Source organism: Caloenas nicobarica, chromosome 5 (genome assembly GCF_036013445.1).
Source record: "Caloenas nicobarica isolate bCalNic1 chromosome 5, bCalNic1.hap1, whole genome shotgun sequence".
Classification (NCBI taxonomy): domain Eukaryota; kingdom Metazoa; phylum Chordata; class Aves; order Columbiformes; family Columbidae; genus Caloenas; species Caloenas nicobarica.
The window spans coordinates 66,879,022-66,902,587 of record NC_088249.1 but is presented as its reverse complement, the minus strand read 5'-3'; the positions used below and the strand labels follow the sequence as shown (position 1 = coordinate 66,902,587).

General features: G+C 65.1%; 3 protein-coding genes across 6 annotated transcripts in view; all 3 read right to left on the bottom strand.

Moving 5' to 3' along the window:
- Window positions 1–33: 33 nt before the first annotated feature.
- ANKRD13D (ankyrin repeat domain 13D) lies at window positions 34–7,831 on the bottom strand. Of its 3 annotated transcripts, none has more exons than XM_065635480.1 (15): window positions 7,675–7,831; window positions 6,768–6,903; window positions 6,563–6,687; window positions 6,239–6,284; window positions 6,013–6,156; window positions 5,013–5,202; window positions 4,770–4,836; window positions 4,612–4,693; window positions 3,826–3,887; window positions 3,600–3,730; window positions 2,540–2,697; window positions 2,330–2,461; window positions 1,384–1,571; window positions 1,203–1,282; window positions 34–849 (listed from the first exon to the last, which is right to left on the bottom strand). In XM_065635480.1, exons 1-15 carry the CDS (start codon window positions 7,762–7,764, stop codon window positions 609–611), a joined length of 1,872 nt encoding a protein of 623 aa, XP_065491552.1. In that variant the 5' UTR covers window positions 7,765–7,831; the 3' UTR covers window positions 34–608. The 3 variants fall into 3 exon arrangements, with proteins under 3 accessions (XP_065491552.1, XP_065491553.1, XP_065491551.1); XM_065635481.1 differs by having other exon boundaries at window positions 1,384–1,547; XM_065635479.1 differs by having other exon boundaries at window positions 2,330–2,697.
- Window positions 7,832–9,297: 1,466 nt separating this feature from the next.
- On the bottom strand, window positions 9,298–19,795 carry GRK2 (G protein-coupled receptor kinase 2). 2 transcript variants are annotated; one of them, XM_065635322.1, is made up of 21 exons: window positions 19,583–19,795; window positions 17,097–17,173; window positions 16,456–16,529; window positions 16,059–16,160; window positions 15,737–15,811; window positions 15,230–15,291; window positions 14,870–14,921; window positions 14,475–14,566; window positions 14,055–14,154; window positions 13,880–13,958; window positions 13,654–13,784; window positions 13,185–13,279; window positions 13,000–13,107; window positions 12,854–12,920; window positions 11,905–12,005; window positions 11,742–11,808; window positions 11,559–11,654; window positions 11,309–11,468; window positions 11,086–11,222; window positions 10,779–10,892; window positions 9,298–10,302 (listed from the first exon to the last, which is right to left on the bottom strand). In XM_065635322.1, the coding sequence occupies exons 1-21, from the start codon at window positions 19,693–19,695 to the stop codon at window positions 10,141–10,143; spliced, it is 2,064 nt and encodes a 687-aa protein (XP_065491394.1). In that variant the 5' UTR covers window positions 19,696–19,795; the 3' UTR covers window positions 9,298–10,140. The 2 variants fall into 2 exon arrangements, with proteins under 2 accessions (XP_065491394.1, XP_065491395.1); XM_065635323.1 differs by having other exon boundaries at window positions 10,779–10,889.
- A 1,255-nt stretch (window positions 19,796–21,050) lies between these two features.
- Window positions 21,051–23,566, bottom strand: part of KDM2A (lysine demethylase 2A) — a 43,680-nt gene continuing 41,164 nt past the window's right edge. The window contains exon 22 of the mRNA XM_065635866.1: window positions 21,051–23,463. Within this exon, the coding sequence (XP_065491938.1) occupies window positions 23,282–23,463 (182 nt within the window). The 3' untranslated portion in view covers window positions 21,051–23,281. The remainder of the gene's footprint in view (window positions 23,464–23,566) is intronic.

Sequence of the window (23,566 nt, the reverse complement as noted above, 5' to 3'; positions counted from 1 at the left end):
TATATATATATATATGTATATGTATATGTACATACATCTGCGGTCCCCCCAGCCCCCCACTGCCACCGAGGGACGAGGCCTGGGGGTCCCTGCCTGGCCCTGCAGTCCCCGAGCATGGGGTGCTGTTAAACAGGGGTCAGCCACATCCCACGGGGACCCCCGGGTCTGTCCTGTCCCCGGCGGGGTCAACGTACAACATCAAAGAGGAAGGGGGCCCTAGGGTGGGGGTCCTGGGCATAGGGGTGTCCCTGGGGTGGGGGTCCCCAGATCGAGGTCCCCAGATCAGGGTCCTTGGGCTGAGGTTTGAGCCTGGCGGGAGGGGATCCCTGGATCGGGGGTCCCGGGGGTAGGAGGATCCCTGGATCAATTACCCCCGTGTGGGGGCTATGCCCACATCAGGGAGGTTACTGGCACAGGGGTGTCACCCCAGCACCGGCTGGTCCCTGGGCAGGGCTGTGCCCGAGCTGGGGTGTCCCAGTGCGGGACAGTGCCCACGTCAAGCTGTCCCCGTGCGAGACAGTCCCTGGTGGACGCGGTGCCAACGGGGTGTCCCTGTCCCCGTGGGGGTGTCCCCACCTGGGACAACCCTGTCCCCGAGTGCCCCGGCGCTACTTGTCGGTGAGGGACAGGCGCAGGATGCGCTGGAGCTCCTCATCCTCCTCGCGCCGGCGCCGCTCCCGCTCCTCCTGCTCCCGCTCCGAGAGCGCCATGGCCAAGCGCAGCTGCTCCGCGAAGCTGCCGTAGCCGGGGGGGCCCGGGGGGCTGCTCCCACCCGCCCCGGCGGGGCTGCCGGCTGCCGGGGGGTCGGCGCTGGGGCCGGCCTGCAGCAGCATGCTCTCCTGCAGGGCTCTGTGGGGAGACGAGCTGTGGCCACGCCCCCAGCCACGCCCCTCCTGGAGGCCACGCCCATTCTGCCCCACCCTAAGTGGCCACGCCCACTTCACAGCTCCACCCCGGGCTGGAGAGCCACACCCCTCTCCACGTGCCCCCCCTTAGCCACACCCACACCTGCAGTCAGCCCCACCCATGTGGGCCACACCCTCCAGAGAGTAGGAAGCCACGCCCCTCATCCAGGAAGCCCCTCCCCTCCGGGCCACACCCCAGGGCCCCTCCCCATAGGTGCCGCCCCTCCCGCCCTGCCCCCGCCCCAGATGGGCTGGGCGGGGCAGCCCGAGGCCACGCCCCTGTGGGCGGAGTCTCACCGCTCCAGCTGCAGGTCCTCATCGTAGGGCGGCGGGTCGCTGCCCGGGCGGGTGTTGGTCAGCGCCTCCCAAATGGTCACCTGCGGGGTGGGGCGGGGCTTGTTCCTCGGGGGCGGGGCCACGGGAGGGTGTGGCCTGGCCCGCAGTGTGGGCGGGGTCAGTGGGAAGGGCGTGGCCGCACCTGGTCGGTCTCGGTGCCGGCGTCGAGCAGGCTCTGCTGGATGGCGAACTGCAGCAGGTCGTCGTCCTCATCTCGCAGGGGCTCGCTGCGCCCCGCGCCCAGCACCGTGTACCCCGCCGGCACCTCGAACACCCCCGCCTCCACCTCGCACGGGAAGGGCCAGCCTGCCGCACCGCCCGGGGTGGGCCCTGAGCACCCCACGGCATCCCATGGCGCCTCACAGCATCCCACAGCGTCCCACGGCAACCCACAGCACCCCATTGCATCCCACAGCATCCCATAGTGTCCCATGGCACCCCACAGCACCCCATTGCATCCCACAGTGTCCCATGGCACCCCACAGCACCCCATTGCATCCCACAGCATCCCATAGTATCCCATGGCACCCCACAGCACCCCATTGCATCCCACAGCATCCCATAGTGTCCCATGCCATCCTACAGCACCCCATGTCATCCCACAGCATCCCACAGTGTCCCATGGCACCCCACAGCGCCCCATGGTGTCCCACACCACCCCATGGCATCCCACGGCCCCCCGCAGCATCCCATGGCACCCCATTGCGTCCCACAGTACCCTATGGTATTCCATGGCACCCCATGGTGCCCCACGGCACCCCGCTGCATCCCATGGAATCCCACAGCGTCCCACGACACCCCATTGCATCCCACAGCACCCCACGGCGTCCCATGGCACCCCGTGACATCCCACGGCATCCCACACCCACAGCATCCCACGACACCCTGTAACCACCAGTACCCTGTGCCGCCCAGCACCCCACAGCACCCTGCTCCCCCCACGGAGGCCCTGGCACCCCCCAAGCACCCATCACCCATGGGCAGCCTGGTGGTACTCGGGGACCCCCCACAGCACCCACAGACACCACCCCTGGGGTGACCCCCAGCCTGGAGCCCCCCAGGATCCCCCCGCCTTCCCCCAGCCTCACCTTTGGCGCCGGGGGGCTGCGTGCCGGGGGGGTGGGTGGGGGTGCAGACCCGCACGGAGCCCAGCGGCTGGTCGCACCCGCACAGGTTGCTGAAGGTGATGCGGGCGTTGAGGACGTGGAAGAGGGGGATCTCTGGGGGGGGACAGGGGTCAGCGGCCCCGCCCTGGGACAGGCCCCGCCCCTGCCCCGCCCCGCCGGCCCCACCCTCACCGATCTTGACGGGAAAACCGGGCGGCAGCTTGAGGGTGATGAAGTCGCGCAGTTTGGCAAAGTGGGCGTTGGAGATGGCCATGAGGTCGATGATGGGGGTCACCTGCTCCGCCAGCGACAGCGGGTGCTGCTCGCACAGCCACAGCGTGGCCTTGAACCTGCCCAGGCACCAGCATGGGCACGGGACCCTGTCACCACCCCATGGGTCCTCACACCCCGTGTCACATCCCCTGGGACGGTGCCACCACCCCATGGATCCTGACACCCAGTGTCACATCCCCTGGGACAGTGCCACCGCCCCATGGATCCTGACACCCCATGGATCCTGACACCCAGTGTCACATCCCCTGGGACAGTGCCACCACCCCATGGATCCTGACACCCCATGGATCCTGACACCCAGTGTCACATCCCCTGGGACAGTGCCACCACCCCATGGATCCTGACACCCCATGGATCCTGACATCCAGTGTCACATCCCCTGGGACAGTGCCACCGCCCCATGGATCCTGACACCCCATGGATCCTGACACCCAGTGTCACATCCCCTGGGACAGTGCCACCACCCCATGGATCCTGACACCCCATGGATCCTGACACCCAGTGTCACATCCCCTGGGACAGTGCCACCACCCCATGGATCCTGACACCCCATGGATCCTGACACCCAGTGTCACATCCCCTGGGACAGTGCCACCACCCCATGGATCTTGACACCCAGTGTCACATCCCCTAGGACTGTGCCACCACCCCATGGATCCTGACACCCAGTGTCACCTCCCCTGGGACAGTGCCACCACCCCATGGATCCTGACATCCACTGTCATGTCCCTTGGGACCCCATCATCATCCCCATGGGTCCTGACACCCAGTGCCATGTCCCCAGGACTGTGTCACCACCCCCATGGGTCCTTACACCCTAGTGCCACACCCCGGGGGACCACGTCACCGTCCCCAGGGGTTCTGCCACCCTGCTGCCATGTCACCGCCCCACATCACTTCCCTGCCATCCTGGTGCCATGTCCCGGGGACAATGTCACCCTGGGGATGGTGGCCTCACCTCTGCACCTTGCTGGACATCTCGATGGGGCGCCCAATGTTGCGGGTCTCCAGGTCGAAGTGGGGGTCGAAATACTCCTCAGGGGTGATGGCTGTGGGGTTGGTGGGGCTGGCAGCCTGCAGCACGGGTGCCTGCGGTGACACCAGCACCACTCAGTGTCCCCAGGGGCCCCGAGCACTGGGGGTGCACCCCAAGCCCTGGGGGACCCCCTGCCCCAGACGCTCACCCCGTTGTGGGTGCCGTGCTGCTGCGCGATGCCCAGGAAGGAGTGGAAGGGGGTCTTGGAGCCTGGGGGGAGAGAGAGGTGTGACATCTGATGGGTGACAGCCCACACAGTGTCCCACACCTGGCACATGTCACACCCACCACCCACGGTGTCCCCCACCTGACGGGTGACACCCCAGTGTCCCACACCTGGCACATGTCACACCCACCACCCACGGTGTCCCACACCTGATGGGTGACACCCCAGTGTCCCACACCTGGCACGTGTCACACCCACCACCCATGGTGTCCCACACTTGACGGGTGACACCCCACACAGTGTCCCACACCTGGCACATGTCACACCCACCACCCACGGTGTCCCACACCTGACGGGTGACACCCCAGTGTCCCACACCTGGCACATGTCACACCCATCACCCACGGTGTCCCCCACCTGACAGGTGACACCCCAGTGTCCCACACCTGGCACATGTCACACCCATCACCCACGGTGTCCCCCACCTGACAGGTGACACCCCAGTGTCCCACACCTGGCACATGTCACACCCATCACCCACGGTGTCCCCCACCTGACAGGTGACACCCCAGTGTCCCACACCTGGCACATGTCACACCCATCACCCACGGTGTCCCACACCTGACGGGTGACACCCCAGTGTCCCACACCTGGCACGTGTCCCCCCCAGGCAGGGGGTGGACCTTGCATTGGGGGGCGGGCCTTGCACCAGGAGGGGGCGTGTCCCCGCTGTGGGCGGGCTCCCTGATTGGCCAAGGGGGCTGTCACCTTTGCTGCGTGACTTGTCCTGGTCGGACAGGTGCTCTGTCCTCGTCTTGGTGACCAGCTCCACGTTGCTGGCGCTGTACACCTGCCGGGGGGGGAACACACCAGGATCAGCCCCGCCGGGCACCGGGGGTGTCCCCCGTGTCCCCCACCGTGCCCACCTTGGCCTCGTAGCCGCTGACCACCTCCATCTTCTCGGAGCGCCAGCCCCAGATCCCCGATTTGTTCCTGGGGTGGGGGAGGAAGGTGTCACCCCCCCCGCAACCGGGGTGGCTCCTCGCACGCCGCTCGCCCTCTTGCACAAGCGTTTCCTTCCCCTTTGCACGTGGTTTCCCCCGCGCAAGCCCTCGCACGGCCCCTTCCTGGTAAGTTCCCCCTGCCAGGGCCCCCCGTGCCCCCCCCACCTCTCGAAGGCGATGTTCCTGGTGTCCAGGTGCGTGGAGACGATGGGGGACGTCAGCCGCCCGGCCACGTGCTCCTCCGAGGGCTGCATGGCCGCCAGCAGCAGGTCGGGCTCGTGCAAGGCCAAGGCCAAGGTCTCCGTGTAGACCACCTGCTTGTCGTGGTCCACCTCCATCACCACCGCCCCGTCCTCTGTGCACGGGGACAACGGGTCAGCACCCGACACGGCCACCCCGGCACCCACGTCACCCCAACACACCCAGGCTCGGGGGTCGCTGCATCTCAGGGGTGTCTGGGGACCTTGGGGACCTCAGTCCCCTGCAGGGACCCCCGGTTCCCCGGCGCTCCCAAGGAACAGTGGCCCCTGTCCCCAAAGCCACCACCCTTCCAGCCCCCAAGCCCTCCTGGCCACCAGTCACCTGGTCCCAGTGCCCCCAGTGCCATTATACCCCCAGTGCTTCTGTTCCCATAATATCTCAGTACCCTGTCCCAGTGCCCCCAGACCCCCGTCTCCCAGTCCCCCTCTGCCTCCAGTTCTCCCAGTCCCTTATAATCTCAATACCCCCGTCCCAGTCCCCCCAGTCTCCCAGTCCCCTTCTGTCTCCGGTGCTCCCAGTCCCTTATGATCCAAATACTCTCATCCCAGTGCCACCAGCACCCCCAGTGCCCTCAAGCTCCCAGTTCCCCACTTCTCCCAGTGCTCCCAGTTTCCCTCTATCTCCAGCGCTCCTATCCCAGTGCCTGCACTACCCCAATCCCAGTGCTCCCAGTTGCTTCCAGTCCCCTGGTGCTACAGCGGGGAATTGGGGTCCCTGCAGGGGACTGAGGTCCCTGCCATTTGTCACACGGCTCAGGTGGTCCCTGGGGTCACTGGGGGGTCCCTATAGCAAATCTGGGGGAGCGTTTATAGTGTACGGGATCTGGGAGGAATCCCCAGGGCGACCAGGGTGTCCCTGAGGGTGTTTGGGGTCCCAGGGTGTCCCCACGGGAGGTGGCACCGACCGTCCCCCTTGAAGATGTAGCTGCGGCGGCCGCGCTGCCACGTCATGTGCTCGAAGCCCAGCAGCGTGGTGTCAACGCGCAGGCTCTCCCCCCGCTTCCAGACGCGGTAAACGTCGCTGGGACAGACCTTGGAGACCAGTGGCACTGCGGGGACACGTGTCACATCAGCGGCACGGCGGGCGACGGGGACTCCCCCAGCCCCACAGCTCCCCCCGGTCCCGCTCACCCCAGCTGGTGAACTCCCACTTCATCTCCACATAGAAGTCGGATGCCTGGAAGAGATGAGGGGGTCAGGGAGCAGCTGAGGGGACACGGGGGGGGATACACAGGGGTAGGGGGGTCCTTGCTGGGATCACTGGGGAGTCTTGGGGACAGGGTTGGGGGTCCCCACTGGGGTCCTGGGTGGGGATCAGGGTGACCTGGGAAAGTGGGGTGAGCAGGGATGAGCAGGGGGTCCCTGAGGACAGAGCAGAGTCTTGGAGGAGATGGGGGTCCTGGCGTGACTTGGGGGGCACCCTCTGCCCCCCCAGACCCCAGCCTGGTGCTGTACCCGGCGCAGTTTGCTGAGCAGCTCGGGGATGCCGGCGAGCCGCCGCGTCGCCCGCTGGTAGTCGCGGTACTGGAGCACCAGCTGCACCATCTCGGGGTCCCCCGTGCTCACCGCCTCCTGCAGCACTGGGACATGGGACACCATCAGCACCCGCGCCCGTGACGGTGTCCCCAGGCCGGTTCGGCGAGTCCCCGTGCCCGCGTACCTGTCCAGCCGTTGGCGTTCTCCCGGCCCACGTTGGCGTTGTGCCGCAGCAGCACCCGCACCGACTCCAGGTGGCCCAGGGACACGGCCAGCTCCAGCGGGGTCCTCCCGCGGGGGTCCGTCAGCTCCACGTCGTGCTGCATGCGCGGGCAGGGTCACTGTCACCTGCCTGGGGTGTCCCAGGCACCCCACACCCCCCCAGTGCCCCCTGTCCCCGTGCCCTGCCCTGGCACCCCAGTGCAGGACCCTGGCACCCCAGGGTGCCTGTGCCCACACACGGTGCCCTCTGTCCCCCAGTGGTCCCCGTTGCCCAGTGGCCCCTGTCCCCAAAGCCACCACCCCTCCACCTCCCAAGTCCTCCTGGCCACCAGCCACCTGGTCCCAGTGCCCCCAGTGCCATTATACCCCCAATGCTTCCAGTCCCATAATATCTCAGTACCCTGTCCCAGTGCCCCCAGTCCCCCCAGTCCCCCAGTGCCCTCAATTTCCAAGCCCGCCCACTTCTCCCAGTCTCCCTCTACCTCCAGTGCCTGCAGCACCCCAATCCCAGCGCTCCCAGTTGCTTCCAGTCCCCTGGTGCTACAGTGCCCTAGTATCCAAGTCCCGCTGCTGCTGCCGGTGCCCCCGGTTTCCCGTACTGCTCCCAGTGCCCCCAGTCTCCCCAGTGCTCCCAGTCCCGCAGCGCCCTGTGCCCCCAGTGCTCCCAGTCCGCGGTCCCCGCGCCCCCCGTTCTCCCGCCCCCCCCGGCGCTCCCGGTGCCCCCGCTGCCCTCGCATCCCAGTCCCGCACCCGCAGCTCCCAGTTCCCCCGCTCCGCGCCGCTCCCCGCCCCGCTCCCCTCCCGCTGCCCGGCGCTGGGTGGGGGCCCTGGGTGCCGGTGCCCCCGCCGCTGCCGCTGCCGGCGCCCACCGTGCCGGAGCGCAGGGCGCTGTCCAGCGCCTGGTGCCGGTTGTGCCAGACGAGCCGGTGCAGCGGGAAGGTGTCGCCGGGCCGGGCCATCCCGCCACCATGTCCCCCGGGGCCGCGCCGGGCAGCGCGGGGCGGACGGGCCGCAGCGCCGGGGCCTGCCCGCAATGGCTGCGCGCGGGGGCGGCGGCGGCGGCGGCGCAGAGCGGCGGGGCGGGGCAACGGGAACCGGCACCGGGAACCGGCACCGGGAACCGGCAACGGGCACGGCGGGGCGGGAGCCGGCAACGGGAACCGGCAACGGGAACCGGCATCGGGAACCGGCACCGCGAACCGGCACCGGGAACGGCGGGGCGGGAGCCGACAACGAGAACCGGCACCGGGAACCGGCACCGGGAACGGCGGGGCGGGAGCCGGCAACGGGAATCGGCACCGGGAACCGGCAACAGAAACCGGCATCGGGAACCGGCAACGAGCACGGCGGGGCGGGAGCCGGCAACGGGAACCGGCACTGGGAACCAGCAACGGGAACCGGCACTGGGCACGGCAGGGTGGGAGCCGGCAACAGGGACCGGCAGCGGGAACCGGCACCGGGTACAGTGGCACCAGCAAAACGGACCGGCAACGGGAACCGGCATCGGACACGGCGGAGCGGGCACCAGCACCCGGAACCGGCACAGGCACCGATCACAGCGGCACGGAGCCCCGGCATCCGGAACGGGCACCGGACATAGCGGCCGCGGGCATCGGCACTCGGAACTGACACTGGGAACCGGCACCGGGCACGGCGGCACCGGGAACCGGCATCTGAAACCGGCACTGGGAACCGGCACCGGGCACGGCAGCCGCGGGCACCGGTACCCGGACCCGGTACAGGGCACAGCGGCCGGAGCACCGGCACCGGGCACGGCGCGGCCCCGGCCCCCGCGGCCCCGGGACATCCTGCGCCGGGCACCGGAGAGGTGAAGTCTCCCGGGCCCGCCCCGGGGCCTCACGGCCCGCCCTGCGCCGGGAACGCGCTATCCCGCACCTGCCCCGGTACCGGGGGCCGCTCTCTCCCCGGTATCTCCCCGTGGGAGCCCCGCGGGTGTGCGGGACCCCGGGACTCCGCAGCGGGTACCGGCACCTCCTGCGCCCTGTCCCCATCCCATCCCCTCCGGGAGTCCAGGGGGGCTGCGGGGCTCCGCGCTGGGGCTGCCCCCCCGCTCTGGGCAGGGGCGGCTGTTTTGCTCCGTTCCGCGGCACAACCCTCTCGTTGGGCACCGGAGAGTCCCCGGGGGTCCCGGCCCCACCGCTCCCCTGCCCCGGGCCCCGCCGGGCGGCAGGAACACGGGAACACCGGGGAGGGTGCTGCCTAAACATGGGGTGCGGGCAGCAGGGCCAAGAGAACAGGCAAGGTCACCCATGGGGACAGCACAGCAACGAGGATCTGACCCCCTGCTCCCACCCCCAGCACCCACCGCCACCCCGGGACCCACATCCCACAGCGACAACTCCCACACAGGTGTCCCCAAAGTGCCACCATGCCTGTGGGGGGACATGCAGGCAGCCCCCATCACCAAAAGTCACAGGGAGCTGGGGCATGGGGACTTCCATGCCACCCCACAATCAGGTGGAGCCAGGTGGTGTTTTTCCAGATTTTTATTATAAAAACTCTTTTTTAAATTTTTTTTTTTTTGCATTCTCACGTCTCTGCTCATTAAAATCTCACTCAGCAATGGCCCCGGCCCTGCCCGGTGCCACCCTCTGTCCCCTCCCCAGACCCTGGAGCAGAGCGACCACAGACCAATATTTACAGATGCCACCAGGGACTGGGGTGGGGGACACCCTGGGGGACACCCTGCGCCCACCGGCCAGGGACTGGGGCCAGTGACACGAGGTTCATTTTGAGGGGCGGGTCCCACTTGCTCCCTCCTCCTTGGCCACCCCTGCAGCTCAGGGGGAGGCAGGGAGTGGGTGACAGGAGCTGGGGGACACAAGGGACCCATGGCACAGTATTTACAGGGGGTCCCCGCAGGCACACGCACTCACACACACACACCAAGGACTTGGCACCCACAGGACGGGCACAGCCGAGTCGGGGTACGCGCCGGCTCGCGGGGAGGTGGGCAAAAGGCTACGGGGTGAGACGAGGTGGCCGGTTCCCCGCCCGGCCGGAGCTGGGCACCCACCTGCCCCATTTGGCACACACAGCGGTGGCGAAGCGGGTGGGCACAGAGAGGGGGCGCGGGGGCTGCCTTCATCTTAGCCGGAGAGTTCGGAGAGGGTTTGGAAAGGTGTGGGGACACGCTGGGGAGAGGCGCCGAGCTGCGCCGTGCGCCCGGTGCCGGGACAGCGACACCGCGGCCGTGCCTGCTCCGTCCTCCAACGCCAAAAAGAAGCGGGGAAACGCGGGAACCGAACCCAACCCAATAAATTAGAGGCGGGGTGGGAAGGGGGAAAAGAGGGGGGGCACGCCAGAGCGGGGGGTCAGAGCCCGTTGGGGGAGCGCTGGATGAACGGCACTTTGCTGAGCTCCACCACGGGCGAGCGCGGCTTGTTCTGCATCCGCGGCACCCGCTGCAGCAGCTGCTGCGCCTGGCGCTGGGCGTCCCGCAGCTCCTTCCGCCACTGCACCAGCTCAGGGTCGCTCTGCGGGGGTGGGTAAAGGTCAGGACGGGGGCTCCCCGAGGTGCCAGGGCTGGGAAGGGGGTGGTCAGGGGCTCCCTGGAGTGGTTGGGGGCTCCCCAGGGTGGCAGAGCTGGGTATGGGGTGGTTGGGGGCTCCCCAGGGTGCCAGGGCTCTGGGGTTGCCCCAAGCTTTCTATATTTGTGCCCTGCGATGACTTGGAGGGCTAAACGTGCAGGGCTAGTGGCCAGGAAGAGTGGCAACCAGCTGGCAGGAGGAGGTGGCTAGCACCCAGCAGGGGATGGCTAGTGGTGGCCTAGAGGCGGCTAGCACACAGCTGGCAGGAGGTGGCTAAAACGCAGCCAAGTTTGCTTAGTGCCCAACAGGAGCACCTGGCACCCAGGGGAGATGGCCAGTGAAGTGGCTAGCACCTGGCAGGAATGGCCAGTGACCGCAGGGGATGGTAGCCAGCCCCGGCAGGTGGCCCAGGGCGCACTCACATCGCACTGCAGCACGAACTGCTTGCCGCCGCGGATGCGGAGCAGGATGCACTTGCGTTCCTTCACCTGCGTCTCCTCCACCGAGTCGATCTCCTCCATGGTGAGCAGGGACTGCTGGGGGGACAGGCTGAGCCCTCGTCCCCACTGAGACCCCCCCATGTGCCCCCACACCCCTCGCAGTGCTACATCTGCTTCTGCACATCCCTCACCCCATGTGCCCACCCTGATGTCTGCCCGTGCCCAGGTGAACCCCCCGAGCACCCCACTCACCCCAACACCGCCCTGCGCCCCTCCGCGCCCGCCTTACCGGCGACTCGCCCTCCCCGCGCCACTCGAGGCGGTTGGGGAAGAGGTAGAAGTAGCGGCGTTGCCACTGCGTCAGGAAGGGGTTGCCCAGCTTGGACATGTACCCGTGCATGATGCAGTCCTTGCCCATGGCGTACTCTGCGCCCGGGAGGCAGAGTCAGCCCAGGGCACAACCGGGGGGGGTTTGAGGGGGTTTCAGGGTGGGGGGAACCAGCCCCACTCACCCTCCTCATGGCCCAGCTGCTTTTTGGCCTTCTTCCGAGCCTCCAGCTTGTCGGTGTCAGCGTTGACGGCTTCAAAGACGGTCTCGGTCACCTCCTGCTGCCACCGCTCGGAGATGGTGAGCGGGAAGTTGCGGTACAGCTCCTGGTCGCTCTCCAGCAGCTGGCGGGCAGGGAGCGGGCGGGCAGGCAGCGCGGGTCAGGGGCTGCCCGCCGCCGCCCCCCGCCACGCTTAGCCCCTCCGCCCCGCTACCTTGATGCCCTTGGTGTCCTCCTCGTCGAAGGAGCCGATGTCGAAGGCGTCGGCCGCGTTCACCTCGCCGCGAGGTGGGATGAGGGGCGGCGGGTACTGCGGGTAGGAAAGGGGTTTTAGAGGGGTGGCTGCCCGTGCCCAGTATCCCTTCCCATGCCCAGTACCCTGTCCCGTGCCCCTCACCTTCTGCAGGAAAACCATCTGCCAGTCCAGACCTTTGAAGAAGGGCTCCTCCTTCACCTCCTGGGCCCTGGGGAGCGAGTTTGGGGTGAGCACACCCTCCTTCCCTTCTGCCCCAGCCTCCCCGGGCTCCGTCCCGGTGCCCGCGGTGCCCGCCGGGACTCACCCGCGGCCCATGCAGCCCAGCCGGCGGTTGACGTCTCGCTGCAGCAGCCCCTCGAGCAGGGAGCGCAGCTCGGGGGAGAAGGAGTCAGGCAGCTCGACGGCCTGTGGGACAGGACAGACGGTCACACCGTGAGCGCACAAGCACCGCAGGACACGTGTGAGCGAGGAGAGGGATACACGCACATGGTTGACAGTTGGAATCAACGATCTTAAAGGTCTTTTCTAACTAAAATGATTCTATGATTCTAAAAGGACATATTTCTTGGGCCACACGCTGTCTCTTTGAAGTTCCCACCTCCTGTCTCACATTTGAGTTCACACCTTCAGAGGAAAAAGAGTAAATGGAACTTCTTCCATAAGCTGGGTTTTTTCTCGTGTCCAATGACACTCCAGTCTCTGTTGTTTTTCACTGCAGCCTAGATGTGTATTTACTGTTAGCTGGATGCAAATATCCATTCTATCTAACTGTGCCTTGCAACTAGGGAGGGGCTTGGAGCTGGGCAGCAGGAGCCAAAGCTCAGGGACCAGCCTCACTCTCCTCTCTCCTCACAGCTGGCAAAAAGCTCAGTTGAGTGCCAGCGAGCATTGAAGCTCCTGCAGGAGTGTCCAAATCCACATGAAAAGAAACCATGGTCTAAGCCTCAGCGGAGGGCACAGGGTCAAAAGGGAGAGGATACACACACACGTGCACAGACACGTGCAGGACACACGCTGACACGTGCAGGATACACGCTGACACGCACAGACGTGCACTTACACGTGCCTGTGCACCAGAGCGCACGCATGCACACACACATGCAACGTCCCAGTGTCCCCAGTCTCACACCCTGTGTGCCTCCCAGGCCTCTGCCAGCACATTCTGGGGGGGCACGGCAGCACAGGGGTGCTCACCCCCCCATCCACACCCACCTCAACCCCGCCTGGCACACGGGGCAAAGTCCCCAACTCACCATGGTGAGCGTCATGCGGTCGATCTCGTGCTTGTCCTTTGTCTTGTGCTGCCGAAAGGGGCTGTGCCTGCGGCCGCGAGGGGACGAGGGGGCTCAGCGGTGCCCACCCGTGTGCCCCCGTGCCCCCCTCGTGCCCGCGCACTCACCCCCGCAGCAGTTTGAAGAGCATGCAGCCCAGCGAGAACCAGTCAGCGCTGCTGTCGTAGGCCACCCCTTTCTGCAGCACCTCTGGAGCCATGTACCCATGTGTGCCCCTGCATGAGGGCACAGAGCAGGGTGAGGGGCTGTGCCGGGCGGGGGGACACAGCGGAGGGGGCACTGGCACACTCACACGCTGGCGTGGGGCTTCTTCTTGGAGAAGTCACAGGCCAAGCCCAGGTCTGAGATGCGGACGTGCCCAAACTCGTCCAGGAGGATGTTTGCCGGCTGCCGAGACAGCGCGTCGCCCCTGAGACCAAGCGGGCATGGGGGGGGGACAGCGAGGCTGGGGGTGCCCGCATGGGGCAGGCTGGGGTGTTCTGTGGGATTTAGGGGTGTCCACAGGACTGGGAAGCACCGGCGGAGGCTGCGAGAGCCCCTTTGGGTCTCAGGATGCCCTTGGGGTCCCAAGGGTGCCCATGGAGTTTTGGAGATAGTTCCTGCAAGGTCAAGGGTGCCCTCTGGGTTTGGGGAGTGCCGAGACGATTCCTTCAGGGTCTATGGGGTGCCTGTGACACTTGTGGGTGCCCACAGGGTCCTGGGGGGTTTCTAGAGGGTCCAAGGATGCCTGTGGGGGTGTGGGTGCCTGTGGGGCCGGTCACCTTGAGGTCGCGGTACACCACAAAGCGGCTGTGCATGTGCTCCAGGCCCAGGATGATCTCAGCTGCGTAAAATCTCATCTCTGCCTCCGAGAAGACGCCGTGCTGGGACAAGTGATAATGAAGGTCTCCTCCTGTGGTGACAGGGACCAGATGTTACCCTGGCACTGGGATTCTCCCCCAGGACCAGGGATCAGCCATGGGGTCCCTTGGGACTGGGGCTTCTCACCGTTCATGAGGTCGAGGATGAAGCTGAGCTTGTCGGGCGTGTGGAAGGCGTACGACATGCAGACGATGAATGGGCAGTCCTGGCAGGAGAGATGGGGTCATGCAGTGCCCTGGGGACACCCTCCCTCACCCGTGCCACGTTCTGTCACCAGGGTGCCAGCCCTGTGTCCCCTCACCCCGGTGCTGACGAGGGACAGCATGATGCGCTCGTTGAGGGCCAGGGTCTCGCCCTGCTTCATCTTGATGCGTTTCTTGTCCAAACACTTCATGGCGTACCTGGGGGCAAAGAGTCCCTGCAGGGTCCTGCCCCGGTGCCACCACCACACTGCCACGTCCCCACCAACTGCAGCCGCTCCATCACGTCCCTCCACCGCCAGCTCTCACGGCCACACCACCGCATCCAGCTCCCACCCACGGCCATGACGTCCCTGTATCCCCCAGAGACCCGTAGCCATGGCAATACTTCCGCAACCCCCTAAACATCTGTCGTCACGGCAACGCCACTGCAGATGCCCTCGGGACCACCACCACAGCCCCAGCACCCCCTCATTGCAGGATCCCTCTGCCGCGCCCCATGACGGAGCATCCCCCGTTACATTTTGCCTGTGTCCGCTTTTCGGCAGCCGTAGACCTCGCCAAAACCACCGCGGCCGATGATTCGGTGAACGCTGAAGTCGTTCATGGTGAGCTGGAGGGGGCGAGAAGGAGGCGGGGGGGGTGAGCCTGGACACCTGTGTCCCGTGGCACCTGCCCTGCACCAAGAGCTGAGTGTGCCCGTGGTGGTGGGGGTCGCATGCTCTGCCTCAGTTTCCCCGGGTGAGGAACACAGAGGCTGCTCCGCATGTCCCCGTGAGTGTGGGCAGGTGAGGGGAAGCCCTGGGGGTGTGTGAGGCTGCCCCGGTGAGCCCCAGGGCAGCAGCTGTGTCACTGCGCCCACGTCCCCCTCCCTGGAAGTGCCCGGGGAGCCCGAGGCACAGGGGTCCCTGCTCACATGGATGTTCAGCTCCACGTTCTTCCACTGGCAGAATCGCGTGAACTTGTCACTGCAACGAAGCACAGAGAGGGCAAGAGTGGAGGCCCTGGAGAGACCCCCCTCAAGACCCATCTCGGGGCAGAAGGACCCTTTGGACTTGTCCAGGGACAGGCAGCACCCCCCGGGACCCCCGTCTGGGAAAAGAGAGACCCCAGCTCAGACCCGGGGATGAGAGGAGCCCCCCCTGAGTCACTGGTCTGGGGACAGACACCCCTGGAGCTCCTCAGAAGGGACCCGTGGCCCCTCTCTGGGCTGGAAGAGCCTGGTCCCCAGTGGGATAGGTCACTCTGATCCTCGTGGGACTGTCCCCCATCTCACCTCTCGATGAATTTCTGGAAGATTCCCCCACGCAGGTTCTGGCAGATCTCCTCAATGTAGGGCTGGGGGGGACACAGGGCTCAGCGCTGGGTCCCCAGTGCCATCCTGGTCACCCGTGTCCCTCAGGTCCCTTCATTACGAGAGGTCTCTTCCACCTCTGGGACATCCCCACTGCCACCCACCCACTGGGGATGCTTCTGCCACACAGGGTCACCAGAGTCTCTGGTGTCACCATGCCTGCGGACCCCACTGTCATCCTGGGTCAACTCTATGTTCAGGGTCCCAATCCCCACCCTGTCTCCTGACTACCACCCCCCGGGGACCCCCAGCAATCCCCCTCACTCCCAACCTGCTGGGGACCCCGTCACCATCCCTTGGGGGTCCCCATACTTGCTGGGACCCCCCAACCCCTCTAAGGGACCCTGTCACCACCAGCCCCCCACAAGGATTAACTCCCCGAGTACCAGAGGTGGCAGGGACCCTCTCTCTGTCCCCGGTGACGCCCACCTGGAAGAGGTCTGGGGGCACCTGCTTCTTGCTGAGGCGGCTCTGGACATGCTCTGTGGCACTCTTGGAGAAAGGCTGTGGGGCAAGATGGGACCGTGTCACCCTGGGCAGAAGGGACAGCGGCCCAGGGGCCAGGCAGGGCCGCACAAGTTGGGGAACTCACGGCGGAACCCCCACCCATAGGGCCGTGGCTCCCAGAAGAGAGTTAACAGTGATTTTGGAGCTCTCTCTGAAGACACTGGGTACCCGGTCCCCTGGGGACACTGGGGACAGCCCTCCCCCACGCTCTGGGGACCCCACCCTGGCGCAGCACGGCACTCACGTGGGAGCAGGCCAGCAGCTCCTTCATGATGTAATGGTCGAAGATGTGGCGGCTCCGGACGGTTCGCTCCTCCTCCGAGTCCAGCTTCTCGTACTTCTTGATCTGGCGAGGGCACAGCTCAGGTGGGCACAGCCCCCTCCCCACAGCGGGCAGCCCCCCAGAACCTGGTACGCCAGGAACCACAACGCCAGCCCCTCTGGGTGCCACGTCCCGCGGGCACTTAATGGTTATCGCATCCCCTGGGCACCCAGAGCATCACCTCCCTGCCCCCTGGGCACCGTTTCCCTTGGGTACCCTGCACGTATCACACCTGTGGGCCCTGCAGGTCCCAAATCCCACCCCCAACCCTCCTCATGACCACGGGGGTTGGTCCAGATGTGTCCTCCCCCCATCTCACCTCCTCGTAAAACTCCATGAGGGGTTTGGCCTCCTCTGCCTGGTTAAAGGCGAAGTCCCTGAAGAGCAGGTACCCTGGCAGGGACAGAGCCGTGGCGTGAGAGGTGCCAGCCCCAGAGCGGCACCGCGTGCCCCATAGCGCAGGCCAAGGGGCACAGGGACGTCCCCTGGGTCTGTCTGTCCCCACAGCCACCCCCACGCCAGGTCTGGGGAAGTGCCAGGCTGGGGAGCGGCCAGGGTTTGTCAAGGCAGTGCAAGGACATGGGGGGGCTATAGGGCGCCGTGGGGCGGGGGTGCGGTGGGGAGAGGTGGGGCAGGGGCACGGGTGGGCACCGGGGAGCGGGCTGCCGGGGGGCGGACGTGCCCGGAAACCGCCAGAGCCGGCAGGAGGAAGCGAGAGGCGCTTCCTGCCCCGGCCGGTTAATGCCGGCGCTGGGGGAAGTGACGGGGTGGGGGACGTGGGGTGCGGGACGTGGCGCAGGCGGGTGTCACGCAGCCCCCGGGCGCCTCTGCCCAACCGCTCGTGTCGCCCAGGGGTGGGGGGAACAGCCACAGCCACTGTCACCAGTCCAGCCCCCCCGACACTTGCCCAGGCACACAGTGCCCCCCGTGTCCCCCGCAGTCCCCGTGTCCCCAGCTCACCGATCTTCTGCGTGAAGATCTTGTCGAACGTCACCTCTCCCCGGTCATTCAGGTACTTCTGCATGACGCTGCGGATGCTGGGGACACAACGGAGGGGCTCAGCGCCCCGCTCCCCTGTGCTCCCCAGCACCCCCGCCATGTCCCTCCTCTGTCCCCGTGCCACCGCAAGCCCCGCTGGCACGTGCGTCCTCCCATCTCGTGTGTCCCTTGCCAAGTGTGACACCTGGTAAGGGTCAGGCAGAGGGTGTCCCATGCGCTGGGGGCCCAAGGGGGGTTGGGGAGGAGGGGACCTCCCAAAAAAAGCCTCCTTGGTGCAGGAGGGCAGTGGGGTCTGGCAGTGGGGGGGAGACAAGGGCCGCACGCCTGGGTCCCCTCCTGCTGCCTGGGGAGGAGTAGGGCGGTGTGCTGTGCCACTGTCACCGTGCTGTGCCACTGTCACCGTGCTGTGTGGGTCCAGCACAGGCTGGGTGTGCAAAGGGAAGTTGTGCAGTGGGTTGTGTGGGCAGGAGGGGGTGTGCACAAGAGAGTGATGGAGGTGCGGGGGTGGTGGGGAGCACCCAAACTCTGCATGTGTGTGTGTGTGCAGAGATCCCACGTGTGCCTGCTGAGCCCCTGCACTGATGTGCGTGTACAAGCACACGGGTGTGGACACGCAGCGCCCTGCACGGCTGCACACGTGTGTGCACACACACGCAGCGCGGGGCTGCAGGAGGGCTGGGTGGACCTGGCAGCAGGCGTGTGCCGGGACGGTGCACACGGGGGTGGCACAAACGGCTGGGTGCGACTGTGTACCGGGAAGGGCGTGTGTCTGTGTCGTGTCTGTGTGTCTGTGTCGTGTCTGTGTGTCTGTGTGCGTGCAGGTGGGGTGCCTGTGCATGCCCATGTGTACGTGTGGACAGGGCTGTGTGCGTGCGCAGAGGGGTGTCTGTGTGTGCGCAGGGCTGTGTGTGCAAAGAGGCGTGTGTGTCTGCACAGGGGGGTGTCTGTGCACAGGTGTGCATGCACAGGGTGTGTGCACAGTGTCTGTGCACAGGGTGTGTGCACGGTGTCTGTGCACAGGGTGTGTGTGCACGGGGTGTGTGCACGGTGTCTGTGCACAGGGTGTGTGCGCACAGGGGTGTGTGCACAGTGTGTGTGTGCACGGTGCGTGTGCACGGTGCGTGTGCACAGGGTGTCTGTGCACAAGGTGTGTGTGCACAGGGTGTGTGTGCACAGGGGTGTGTGCACGGTGTCTGTGCACAGGGTGTCTGTGCAGGGTGTGTGCATGGTGTCTGTGCACAGTGTGTGTGTGTGCACAGTGTGTGTGTGTGCACGGTGTCTGTACACAGTGTGTGTGTGTGCACGGTGTCTGTGCACAGGGCTGTGTGCACAGGGCTGTGTGCACAGTTGTCTGTGCACAGGTGTGTGTGCATGGTGTCTGTGCATGGTGTGTGTGTGTGCACAGGTGTCTGTGCACAGTGTGTGTGTGCACAGTTGTCTGTGCACAGTGCGTGTGTGCACGGTGTGTGTGCACAGTTGTCTGTGCACGGTGTGTGTGCACGGTGTCTGTGCACAGGTGTCTGTGCACGGTGTGTGTGCACGGTGTCTGTGCATGGTGTCTGTGCATGGTGTCTGTGCACGGTGTCTGTGCACAGGGCTGTGTGCACGGTGTGTGTGTACGGTGTCTGTGCACGGTGTCTGTGCACAGGTGTCTGTGCACGGTGTCTGTGCACAGGTGTGTGTGTACGGTGTGTGTGCACAGGTGTGTGTGCACGGTGTGTGTGCACGGTGTCTGTGCACAGGTGTGTGTGCACGGTGTCTGTGCACGGTGTCTGTGCACGGTGTGTGTGCACTGGGCTGTGTGCACGGTGTGTGTGCACGGTGTCTGTGCACGGTGTGTGTGCACGGTGTGTGTGCACAGGGCTGTGTGCACGGTGTGTGTGCACGGTGTCTGTGCACGGTGTCTGTGCACGGTGTGTGTGTACGGTGTCTGTGCACGGTGTGTGTGTGCACGGTGTGTGTGCACAGGGCTGTGTGCACGGTGTGTGTGCACGGTGTCTGTGCACGGTGTCTGTGCACGGTGTCTGTGCACAGGGCTGTGTGCACGGTGTGTGTGCACGGTGTCTGTGCACGGTGTCTGTGCACAGGGCTGTGTGCACGGTGTCTGTGCACGGTGTGTGTGCACGGTGTCTGTGCACGGTGTCTGTGCACAGGGCTGTGTGCACGCTGTCTGTGCACGGCCCGCTCGCTGCTCCGTTCCGGGCGGGTTCCCGGAGGCCGGTGGGCGCAGCGGGGCGGCGGGAGCGGGGCCGGGCCGCCCCGGGGGGCAGAGCCCGCGCTGCCCGGGACAGGGGAAGCGGGGCCGGGGCGGGGGACACACGGGCGGACACACGGCCACACGGCGGACACACGGGCGGACACACGGACACACGGACACACGGGCAGACACACGGAAACACGGACACTCGGCGGACAGCCGCACAGCCGGGCGGCCGGCGGGGCCTGACCTGGGCTCGGGCAGCAGGATCCTCTTGCTGGCGCGGGCGGCGGGCGCGGCGCGGCTCTTCTCCATGGCCATCAGGTAGCTCACGTCCGCCAGCACCGCCTCCAGGTCCGCCATCTTGCACCGCGCCGCCGGCCCCGCCGGCCCCACCGCCCAGCGCCGGACCGGACCCGGGGCGGACCCGGAACCGGAACCGGGACCCGGAACCGGAACCGGGGGCGGACCCCGGGATGGAGCCGGCACGGCCCCGGCCCCGGCCCCGCCGCGGGGGGGCGCAGGCGGCGGCGCGCGCTCTCGGCAGGGGGCCATGGCGGGGGCGCGTGCCCGCGCGCCGGTGTGACGGGCGGGGGCGGGGCCGAGGGGGGCGGGGCCGGGGGGGGCGTGGCCAGAGGGGCGGGCGGGGCCAGAGGGGGCGGGCCTTCGCGGCGTCCCTCCCACGTGGGCGGGGCCGTGACAGCGGCGGGCGCGTGTGTGACACTGTGTGTGTGACACTGCGTGTGTGACACTGTGTGTGACACTGTGTGTGTGACACTGCGTGTGTGACACTGTGTGTGACACTGCGTGTGTGACACTGCGTGTGTGACACTGTGTGTGACACTGTGTGTGTGACAGTGTGTGACACTGGGTGTGACCGCAGGTGTGACCGCATGCGTGTGACGGGTGTGACCACCCTCGGAGCAGGATGTCACCCCCGGGTGACCACCCGTGGAGGACGATGTCACCCGCGGATGTCACCCCCCACATGCAAACATCCCGTTCTGGGGCTTGTTCCGCTGCTGCCCCGACCTCCGCAGGGACCGGGATGTCCCCATGGAGGGGACCTGGGGACGGTGAATGTCACCTCGGTCCTGCTGCAGGGGAGGCCTTGGGCCAGGAGGCGATGGGGACACAGGGACAGCGGCCACCACCCCCAGGAGGCGATGGGGACACAGGGACAGCGGCCACCACCCCCAGGAGGCGATGGGGACACGGGGACAGCGGCCACCACCCCCAGGAGACGATGGGGACAGCGGCCACCGCCACGTAACCATACCCCAGGCTTCGCCTCTGGTGCCGGGGGGGACACACACACGGGACATCCCCGGGGGCCTTGTCCCCTCTGTCCCTGGCAGACAAACAATGGGCAGAGCCGAGATGCAAAGGGTTTGTTTGTTTGTTTGTTTTCTTTAAATTTTTTTGTGGTTTTTATTCCAAAAAAAATCCATCCCCGAGAAACAAAATATTTCTCTTCAGCGGCTGGTATCTCCCCCTCCCAACAGCTCTCCCATCCCTGCGGTATTAATAATATATTCTGAGCAAAGATCCTCTATTAAAAAAAAAAATCAGTATCGGAGAATGCTTAGGAATAAAAAAAATGAAACCAAACCAAACAACCAACCAAAAATGAAATTAAATTACAAAAAGCCACTGAGCTCCCCTCCCTCTGTGACCCCCAACCCAAACCGCCCCGACGGAGAGAGCGTAAGACTTGGTTTTGCTTTTTACCCTTAATGCTTACATTTAATTTTAAAGCACAAACATCAGAGATGGACTCTAAATCGCCAACAAAAAAATATATATTTACAATATTTCTCCAGGAAGAGGGGGGGAGGGAGGAGAGAGGGAAACGGGGGAGAAATTGAAACAAAAACGAAAAACACAACCAAACCCTTAAACAAGTGACTTTTCTTGCAGGAGTTGTCGTTTGGGAGCAGTCTGGGTTGCTTTTAAATCACTAAGTGATTTTTTTTTTTTTTTTTTTTTAATATATATAAATTCTCTTTTTCTCTTCCTTGCGGATTTTCAGCCCCTGGGGGCGGGTGGCGTGAGCAGGGGTGACAATCCCGAGTCTCTGCGGCCGGGAGGGGACACGTGGGGACAGGTCCCTCACCCACCCGCCTCCAGCTCAGTTCTACCTCAGGGTATTTTTTTTTTTTCCCAAATTTTTTGTCTCATTGCAAAACTGAAAAAAGAAAAAAAAAAAAAAAAGAAAAAAAAGAAAAATCAATCCAAAGGAAAAAGAAAAGCATTTGATTCTTCTGCCGTCTTGTCACGGGAGCCACCAAGAGAGACTAAGGCTGCAGGTTTCCAGCCCCCCGGCCGCGGGTTCTCTGCTTGTCCTCGCGCCCAGGATGTGTTTTTTTTCTCAAATAAACCCCCCAAAAAAACCTCCCCCACCAAACCCTCCGGATTCCCCACGGCAAAACTTGTCCCTTGTCCCCAAGGCGCTGTGGCGATCGCCCCCTCGCATCCCCTGGGGGACGTGCCACCAGCCCACCTTCTCCTCCCTTATTGCTTGTGGGGCGGCGGGGGCTGCCCCCCCCGGGCCCCCTGCCCCTCACCGGCCTCTCCGGGGCTGGGGACAGGTGACACTGGGGGGGTGACACGGTTTGTGCTATTATCTGTATGCGCTGCCAGGGGGTGGGGGGGGACAGGGGGGTCCTGACACCAGGGGAGGGGACGGGGAGCATCCGGTCACAGGCAGGACAGGGAGGGAAATAAAATAGTGACCCAAAAGAAGATTCCAACTTTTTTTCTTCCTTTCTTTTTTCTAGTTTTTTTTGTTCTTTTTTGTTTGTTTGTTTTCTTTTTTTTTTTCCTTTTTTTTTTTTTTTTTTTAAAGTGCAAAAAGCTCTCCGCTGCCCTGGAGAGAGGTTCTTTGGACCGACCATTCATTGCAAAGGAAAAACGGCAGCTAAAAGTGGGGCGAGGGGGGGGGAAAGAGAGGACAATGCAGTGGGGGGAGACACACACACGGGACATTCGTGCCAGTTCGGTCCCAGGCTGGACAAAGCCACCTTCGTCCCTCTGGCCGCGGTGGCCCTCGAGTGCTTTACGATGCTGGGGGAGGAAGAGGAGGCAGCTCCCAGCCCCCCCGGGTGCTCACTCACCCCTGGCTGATGCTTTTTTCCGAGTCCTCCCTGAGCTCTGATGGACCTGGGGGGATTTGTCCCCTGCTCCCAACCAACACCTGGCCCCTGGGACAGAGGGGACACTGAGGGGGGACAGGAGGGACACTGGGGGGGGACAGAGCTGCCCCAAAGTGGAAGTGCATCATCCCCCACGGGGTAGGGGGACAACGGGCTGCAAACCCCCTCCGCTCCTGGCCAGTGCGTGGCCAGGGAACCCCCAACCCCCTGGCTGGGGGGGTCCTGCCCTGCTCCGATGCATGAAAATTGGGGGAGAAGGAGGGGGAGCGATTGCACCCCCCTGCAGCCAGACAAGGGAAACCATCAGGGGGAGGTTCTGTTCCAGCTCTGCTCCTGCTTCCTTGGAGAGACCTTGACCCTCAAGCTTTGTGCTACCGGGGAAGCGACAAGTGTTTTCAAGGCGAGGATACGACAGGGAGGAGGGGGAAAAGCTGGGGTGGGGGGAGGAAAAAAGAGGGTGCCCCATTTCTCTGCACAGAGATCTCTATTCCAACCTCCGCCGTGGGAGCGGCCAAGCCTCCGCGCCGAGGCTCCCCTGCCATTTTTTCTTGCCCGTTCCTCCTCTGGTACTGGCCAGCCTGGCGGGACATCTTCATCGGCAGAAGTCCCGGGGGAGGAGGAGGAGGAAGGACGGTCGGAGCGCTGGCCCTGCCTGCCGAATCGGGTGGGAGGCAGCGGCAGGACGCAGAGGGCAAGGTGGGGACGTGGAGGAGCAGTTCTCCGAGAGGGGTGGGATGGGCTGTTTTTTTGTTTTTTTTTTTTTCCTTCTCCTCAGTCTGCCCCGGGGAGGGTCTCTAGCTGATTTTTTGGATCAGCTTCTCATCGGACAGGCAGTAGAGGCTGTTAATGGACAGGTCCGAGATGAAGTGCTCACAGGCTTTGCGGGTGATCTGTTTGCAACCTCGTAGGTCGATTAGAGTGACGTTGGAGATGCGACGCAGGTACAGCAAGGCCTGGTCCGTCAGCTTATTGCAGCCTGCGGGGAGATGAGAGGAAGAGTGAGACAAGACAAAGAATGAGCTGCAAGGCCCCCATGAAGCTGAGCTCCCACGTCAAGCAGGGAGGAAGGAGCCGCTTTC